Source organism: Myotis davidii, unplaced genomic scaffold, assembly GCF_000327345.1.
Source record: "Myotis davidii unplaced genomic scaffold, ASM32734v1 scaffold233, whole genome shotgun sequence".
Lineage (NCBI taxonomy): Eukaryota > Metazoa > Chordata > Mammalia > Chiroptera > Vespertilionidae > Myotis > Myotis davidii.
In genome coordinates, this window is record NW_006285917.1 from 1,230,476 (window position 1) to 1,239,662 (window position 9,187).

The window sequence follows — 9,187 nt, forward strand, 5'->3', positions numbered from 1 at the left end:
CATCTTACTTTACAAATATTCAAGATTTAAATCAGGGGTCCTCAAACTTTTTAAGCAGGGGGCCAGTTCACTGTCTCTCAGACCGTTGGAGGGCCGGACTATAGTTTAAAAAACCAAAATGGGAACAAATACAATATTTGTATTTGCATGTGGCCCGCGAGCCGTAGTTTGAGGACCCCTGATTTAAATAATATAAAAGCAGCTGGATCAGCTACAATAGTATTAATAATCTTGCACCACTAGGTTCAGAAATTTGGAAATATTGTAAGAAAACTAATCAGAAAAGCTTAAAATGTAATTCTGACTAAAAACATAGTATGAAATGTGACTTTTAAAATATATATATGTATTTTTATTGGTTTCAGAGAGGAAAGGTGAAGGAGAGACAGAAACATCAATGATGAGAGAGAATCACTGATCAGCTGCCTCCTGCACTCCCCACACTGGGGATTGAGCCCACAACCGGGGCATATGCCCTGACTGGGAATGGACTATGACCTCCTGGTTCACAGGATGATGCTCAACCACAGAGCCACAACGGCTGGGCTAAAAATGTGAATATAAAAAATATATTTGTTTATAGAAACTAAAAGCAAAGTTTCAAAAAATTACTGTATCTCCTCAAAAAATCAAAAAGAGCCCTAGCTGGTTTGGTTTAGTAGATAGAGCATCAGCCTGGGGACTGAAGGAGCCTGGGTTCAATTCCGGTCAAAGGCACATACCCAGGTTGTGGGCTCGATCCCCAGTAGGGGGTGTGCAGGAGGCAGCTGATCAATGATTCTCTCTCATCATTGATGTTTCTATCTCTCTCTCCCTCTCTCTTCCTCTCTGAAATCAATAAAAAATATATTAAAAAAAAATTAAAAACAGAATTGGCATAAAATCCAGCAATTCTATTTCTGGTTATATATCCAAAATAATTGAAAGCGGTATCTCAGCCGAAACCGTTTGGCTCAGTGGATAGAGCGTCGGCCTGCGGACTGAAAGGTCCCGGGTTCGATTCCGGTCAAGGGCATGTACCTGGGTTGCGGGCACATTCCCAGTAGATGTGCAGGAGGCAGCTGATTGATGTTTCTCTCTCATCGATGTTTCTAACTCTCTATCTCTCTCCCTTCCTCTCTGTAAAAAAAATCAATAAAATATATTAAAAAAAAAAAAAGAAAGTGGTATCTCAAAGGGATATTCATACCTAGGTTCACAGCAGCGCTATCCATAATAAACAAGAGGTTCTAGAAACAGCCCAAAAGTGGACAGGTGGGTAAAGAAAATATTGTAAACGCATACAAGGGGATATTATTCAGCCTTGAAAAGGAAGAAAATCCTGTCACATGCTTTAATATGTATGAACTTTGAGGACATTATGCTCAGTTGAATAAGCTAGTCACAATATTCTGTGATTCTACTTATATGACATACGTAGTCAAATCCATAGAAACAGAAAGTAGAGTAACAGTTGCAAAAGTTGAAGGAGAAGAAAATGAGGACTTTAATGGGTATAGCATTTCCATTTTGTTTTGCTACTCCTTACTTGAGAATATTTTTTCCATTGATTTTTAAAGAGAGAGGAAGGGAGGGGTAGAGTCAGAAACATTGATGTGAGAGAGAGCTATCAATTGGCTGCCTCCCACATGCGTCCGGACCAGGGTCGGGAATCAAGCCTGCAACAGAAGTACATGCTCTTAACTGGAATCGAACCTGAGACCCTGCAGTGGGCAGGCTGACACTCTAACCACTGAGCAAACTGGCCAGGGAGCATTTCAGTTTTGTAAGATGAAAAAGTTCTGGAAATCTATTGCATAACTATGTGAGTGTACACTACTTACCACCAAGAAACTGTACACTTGAAATGGTTACAGTGCATTTTTTACCATAATCCTATCTAATAAAGAGGGAATATGCTAATTGACCCTCATGTTGTCACAAAGATGGCGGCTCCCACAGCCAATAAGGAGAATATGCTAATTGACTGCCACGCCCTCAAAGATGGCAGCACCCAGTCCCCTCAGCCCCACCGGGCGCCTGCCTCCGGAGTCCCCCAGTCCTCTCAGTCCCCCAGCCACCCAGGGCCGGCCAGCCCAAGGCACAGACAAGCCTTGGATGGCGGCTGCCCAACCACCCAGGGCCGCCTGAGGCTTGCACTGCCGGCAGTGGCAGCAGCAGAGGTGTGATGGGGGCGTTGCCTTCCCCTGATCACTGGGTTGCCTCCCACCCCTGAGGACTCCCGGGCTGTGAGAGGTGGCCACTGGACTGAGGGACCCCACTCTAGTGCATGAATTTTCATGTACCAGGCCTCTGATTATTTAGCCCAGCTGGTGTGGCTGTGATTAAGCATTGACCTATAAACCAGGAAGTCACAGTTTGATTCCAGTCAGGGCACATGCCTAGGTTGCATGCTTGATCCCAGTGCAGGGTGTGCAGGAGGCAGCTGATCGAGGTTTCTCTCTCATCGATGTTTCTAACTCTCCATCCTTCTGCCTTCCTCTCTGTAAAAAATCAATAAAATATATTAAAAACAAAACAAAACACCAAACCAAAGACATTTCTTCATAATATGGAAAATTAGGTTTCAGGGTTATGGGCTTTGTACTTTTCTTTTTTAAATATATTTTTATTTATTTCAGAGAGGAAGGGGAAGGAAGAGAGAGACAAACATTAATGATGAGAGGGAATCATTGATTGGCTGCCTCCTGCATGCCCCACACTGGAGTTCGAACCTGCAATCCAGGTATGTGCCCCTGACCAGAATCAAAACTGGGACCCTTCAGTACGCAGGCCAATGCTCTATCCACTGAGCCAAACCAACTAGGGCATGGGCTTTTTACTTTTACCTTCTTTAAGACAAACGGTCTGTATAAAATTAATACTCTTTCTTTCTTGAGTGCAAGAAACTGCCAAAGAATTCTAAGCAGAGTACTTTCAGATACATCACCAGTAACCATATAGAACCTGGACAAAACTGGGCCCTACAATAGTCTTTTTTTTTTTATAGATTTCAGAGAAGGAAGGGAGAAGAGAGAGAAACATCAATGTGAGAAAGAGTCATTGATTGGCTGCCTTTTGCACAGCCCCTACCAGGGATCAAGCCTGCAACCAGAGCATATACCCTGACCAGGAATGGAAAGGTGGTGACCTCCTGGTTAATAGGTCAACACTCAAACGCTGAACGGGGCCCTACATAGACTTTAAAAGGGTTGTTAAACCATATCCACAACAGAAATGAAGGGGGTAAGGAAAAGAAGGTCCTGACAGGGAAGTTACAGAATAACATGAAAAAATAATAGATGGAGAGCAATAAGGAGATCAGATTTGCTATAAAAATGTTTCAAGCATATCAGGGAGAAAAATAAGAACTGTCAAAAAAATCTTTCTAATTGTCAAAAGGGGGGGACAATAATTCCCACACTCCCAATATGACATGCTGACCCTTATGTGTTCAAAGACTGATTATGTCTTTGATTTCTCTTTTGCCATTTTGTTCCTCCCTTCATTATCATTGATTATTTATACTTTACTTAGAGATTAAATAAATTCAAATTAATTCATCTGGTTAAAACAAATTCGAACTCATAACAAAGTTTATAAAGAAGTTGTTGATTAACCATGCCTTTTGCTTCTTTTTTTCCAATTATCTGTCTTAGGCTATAAATGTCAATAACACCTCAAAACTGAAAGACGGGTTGGGGGGGGGGGATCAAGTCTATTCTTCTACTTGATAGAAGTGGAGTAGAAAGGATCTTGATTTGAAGTAAAAAAAAAATGTGTCACTAAATTTTGTCAGTAGCCTTTGGCAAGTCATTGAATCTTTCTACACCGTTAACACGTTAAGTGCCCAGCCTGTGTTTTTATTTATTTATATATATATATATAGTTTTTATTGATTTTTTACAGAGAGGAAGGGAGAGGGATAGAGAGTTAGAAACATCGATGGGAGAGAAACATCAATCAGCTGCCTCCTGCACACCTCCCTTGGGATGTGCCCACAACCAAGGTACATGCCCTTGACCGGAATAGAACCTGGGACTTTTCAGTCTGCAGGCCGACACTCTATCCACTGAGCCAAACCGGCTAGGGCAACGCCCAACCTATTTTGTCTTCCGGATGGAAAGTATAGTGTCAGTCACCACTGACTGGGCACTTAACATGTTAAGTCTGAATGAAGGTACTGAAGGGATGAAGGTTTCCAGATCTGGCAACTGTCAGTTTAACTGCTATTACCATGGCTAGTCTGGTTTAATTTTATTAGGTTTGCAAAGAGCTGTAATTTTTAAGCAATCAAAACAGGGTCAATTCAATGAAGAACTTACTGAATAATTTTAAAAGATCTAGCTCAATAGCATTTAACCTTAGGTTATTAGCAACAAACATTTGCTTGCCTATGAAAACCATTTAAAATAATTTTCCAGAGATGTATACACTTCTAACTTAATTCTCTCATCTCTTAAAGGGCAAGTCTTGTCGTGACCTAGTTATATTTTAACTCCTTCTTGAAACTGTTAAATTATTTTTTATTTTGTACACAGATACATCATGAGAAGGAGGATTCTGTGTAAATTAGATGGGCACATCCAAACTTGCTGAACAAGAAATACTGCCTAGTTTCCATAAACCATTCAGAGTTTTAAAAACATTAGAGCAAAAGTACAAATTCAAAATACAGCTCAGATTTGCAACCAATTCTGAAAAATACTCTTTCTACAGAAAATTTTTCAGGTCTTTTAAGGAGAACAACTCTAAAAAACCTAGGATAGTATTAACAATATAGTCATAGTTGAGCAAATAAGTTTTAAAATAATCCTTCTACACAACGGGGCCTGTATGTTCAATGCTAGAGAAAGGAACAGTACTATTGTGACACACCTTCTGCAAGAAATATGAAAAATATGCTTGTTTTTCAATTAAATAGTAAAGTGAAAAATTTCAACTATTATGTAGTGTTTACACACACAATACAAAGCATTAGTTACAAAAAGCATTAGTTATATAAAGCTTTTCTACAGATGTTCATCTTACATTTTACAACATTTTCAAAGCCAACAAAACAACTAAAAGCAAAAAATGACCAGAACTAATTATTAGTGGTAACATTTACATACTACTTTACAAAGTGGAACAATTAAAAGGTAAGGGCGATTGAGAATTGAACAGATACTAAAGTTTTCTCAAACACTAGGCACTCTTGTGCTCTTGTTATTTAATTAAGATCTAAAATGGCCACATTACACAACGCAGTATGATTTAACAATGACGTCATTTACTGAAAGCCACTGGAATGAATAAATAGGAGCAACAGAAAAGGTCTGAAGACCGTCTTCTCAGTCTTTTCAGATCAAGACACCTAAGTTTTAAAGACCTTTTCTACTTAAAATCATTTAAAAAGTATTAACATCACCATAAGAAACAAATATATTTGATAAAGAAAGCAAATAAGCAAATGATGCAGAAACATTTGGTATATTTGATAAAGTGTATGATTTTAAAATAGAAAATTCTCTTGTATGACCTTTTGCACTAGAACAATTCTCAACACATTTAAATCATCTAAATCTACTTATCACTAATGTTCAGATGCACCAGGTTAAAATACAAGTTTTTAACAAATTAGGTCTCAGCAATCTGACCCCAAGCTTAGTGACACTATTGGCAAACCAACTCTAGTATCACGTTCAACTTAACTTCTAAGAGAAGACATTTTCCTGACCCGGATAAAACTGAACAGATGTGAATTTTTTTATTTTTAGTGCCTGAAATTTGCTTCTTCAGTGAATTATAGCCATCAAAGAAGTATGTTCTATTCTCCTGCCAAAGCCCTGCACTCTTTATTAGGCAGAACTCCCACGAAGTCACCCAAACTCAGTCTTTCAAAGCCAGCCCCTACTCAACCTGGGGTAAGAGTTTTCAGGTCTCAGCAGTTATTGGGGAAAAAAACCTGAAGCTTTAAACTGGAAAAAAAAAAAAAAAAGATCTACGAGTATGACTACAAAATGAGAGGAAAGGGTGTTGGGGAAAAAAAGAAAAAGCTGCTAACTTTAAAAATAAAACAAAAACTAAGCCCATCAATCATTTCACTGTCTGGAAACTAAACTTAATTTACTGGGTGGTCCCTTCCTCACTACCACTCACGAGGGGCAGGGCCATGAAAAACACAGAAATAAAGAAGTGGCTGGTTTGTTTCTAAGTTTGTGCCTTTGCCTGTGTATTCAGCAAACAGAAGTAAACAAGAGTAGAAGTCAACAGGAGAGCTTAGAAATGTTTTAAAAGATTCTTTTATTTTTTAATAATAAATGTAAACAGACCAAGGGAACACCACGGAAGCTTTAGTCTTTCACAACCATGCTATCTACCTACCTATTCTATTCTACTACATCATACTGCCAAGAGCTTGAGTTTTTCTAGTAAAATAACTATATACCAGAAAAGGTAAAATGAGACACTGCAGCTTCTAGGCAACAGCTGAACAGCACTAAGCTTCAAGGAAGTAATTTTATTATCTTTCATTAAGAATGAAGTCAGATCAGTTGAAGAGAAAAAAACGTTGCACAAGTATGACTAACCAGAAAGGAGGAAACTGTATCTTCAGAAACCACTATTAATGAAGCAAAGAACTTCAATTCTCACAAAATGGCCTTTCAGTGCCTCATCTCATTAGTGAATGTCAAGCTCTGCTATCTTACAAAAAGGCATGCATTTTCTTGAGCTCAAAGAACATCTATAACAGCTAGATAGCCCTATCCTATGACATATTAAATGGCAGACTTCCCCAGAGCATGATTTAGCAATGAGTGCCTCATAACTATTCCTTAGAGCTTAAGTTATAAACCTTTAAGAAATTGCAGGGATCCAAATTATTATTAATGGGAACAATCCTACAGCTTTGCTTTCCTTTGAAGAGCAAACTACTGGATACAACCTCAGAACAAAGAGAAAACAAACGTGCTAATGTAGATTAACCAGAAAGTATCTAATTTTCCAGGCTGTTAATATCAGTTTTTTATTAAACTTTCCTCATAATTTTTAGCCTACAAAACACTTGCCAACTCTAGAGCATTAAATTTCAAAGAAGCAAAGCTACACATTTTTAACAATCTAAAGGATTTCTCAAGTCCAGACTTAAAACTAACAGGTAATGAAATGCCTAAGAGAACTAACCACAAGCCCAACCTCTGGCTGTAGTCTCATCACTTAAAAGTGCTTTTTAGTATCTCAATGTCCTCATCGAGAAAATAAAGTAATTTACAGATGATTTCTTAGGTCCCTTCCAACTGTAACTTTCTAGTGTAAGATCACTAAGAAAATTACTGTCTTGATAATGCTCAAAATGTAGTCATTGTAAATACACCATAAGAATGTAAAAAAGTTAGGGAACTTGACCCCCCAACCCAGATTTTCCAAACCTTCAGAAGGCAGGAAATATGGCTGGGTGCCTATTTGTTATTCTCACTTATATAAAAACCAGTCTAAATGGTATAACCTGCTATAATAGAAGTAAGCATTTCATATACCTACATATATTCCAATAGAACTAGGAGTTCAATGGCAATAAACAATTCCCCATAATTTTTATATATCGTGCCAGAATATAAAAACGTATATGTGTCCTTTTATCATGCTTTAGTAAAGATTAGCTACCTTGTGATGGAATTTAAAATGATACATTCTAAATAGACTGTAAACTTTTTAAATAGATATGATTTAAATTTCAAATTAACCAATTTGAAATTCACTTAGTTCAAAGTAAATGACTGAATATTGTGGTCAACTGATTCAATACACATTCCAATATATATACCTCTTCTCTAAAGACTATATATATACCTCTTCTCTAAAAGACTATATATATACCTCTTCCCTAAAGACTATTTTTCCCTTCAATATTCTCCTTATTCCTGATTCCTCTCCACCTCCCCGCTTCATTCCAGGCCTCACTCCCTTTCTCTCCCACACACTATTCCTTCCTCAATCACATACTATTTTCATAGCAGTCTTAAGAAGTGGTTCTCTTATCTAGGAAGTATCAGAATCATCTACGAAGCTTATTAAAAATATACATTAGTGCAAGGCAAGTGGATGGCCTCTACTTTTAAGGCAACTAGGAGTTAAAAAAATAATTAAACCTTGAGTAACCAGCTTGCTCAGGGCAGAACATCCTGATTAACTAAAGATTAACCAGAGAACTTATTGTGTTGAAAAAAATCCTTCTGGAACCCATTACGTCACTTTTCCCCTCACTTAGGAGTTACAGTTCTTCATGAGAAATATCTGATGATTTAATAACTGTCCTATAAATAAGTTGAGTTTATAATCAATTTTTATCCTACACAAGAATGGACCCCAAAAGCTAAATAAAACCATCAAGCTAAGAATGATTTTATATATTTTTAAAGGGTTGTAAAAAACAAATAAAAAATGTGATTAAGACCATATATAGCCCTTGCTCTAGCCAAGTTGCTCAGTAGATAGAGCACCTGCCTGTGGACTGAAGCGTTTGGGGTTCAATTCTGGTCAAGGACATATGCCCAGGTTGTGGGCTCAATCCCCACTAGGGGGCTTGCATGAGGCAGCCAATCAGTGATTCTTTTCATCATTGATGTTTCTCTGTCTCCTCCCTTCCTCTCTGAAATCAATAAAAATATTTTTAAAAAGACCATATAGAGCCCTAAAATAAACACTATTACTAGGTCTAAAATAAGTACTATCAAGCCCTTTACAGAAAATGTTTGTAGATCCTTGTTCTGTAGTACTAAAGGCACTGGAGGTACAGATTCCAGGGTACATTGCCCAGAAGTGCTCCTTTCTCATCAGATTAACTGGGGGAAAAATTTTCCGTTAAATCAGTTCCAAACAGAATCATTGCTATTTCTCTAACTGACTTGCCTAAATGATTAGCCCTTAAGAAAGTTACTCCCTTCTTTGGAATCAACAGTTTCAGCTGAGGTGCTAGTTAAATGTGCAACTAAATGCAAAAAATTTGAAGCCTTACCTGGGGCATTTGCTATAGTCAAGGGCAGGCTTGGAAGCTGGTGCACCTGGATTCCCGAAGCACCCAAAGCACTGAGGTTAATAGTCTGGAGACCAGGCATGGAGGATAGTTGAGCAGCATTCACAGTGACTGTGCCCGCAGGAATAGAGGCAGCTGAGGCTATGGGTGTAAGGGTGGTATTGCTGCTGCTGGTCTGCCCCAGGGCAACAC

The 9,187-nt window shown here is 38.2% G+C and overlaps 1 protein-coding gene across 1 annotated transcript in view; it reads right to left on the minus strand.

Moving 5' to 3' along the window:
* Positions 1–9,187, minus strand: part of SP1 (Sp1 transcription factor) — a 24,315-nt gene that overhangs the window by 13,041 nt on the left and 2,087 nt on the right. The window contains 1 exon segment of the mRNA XM_006779364.1: positions 8,975–9,174. Coding sequence (XP_006779427.1) covers positions 8,975–9,174 — 200 coding nt within the window.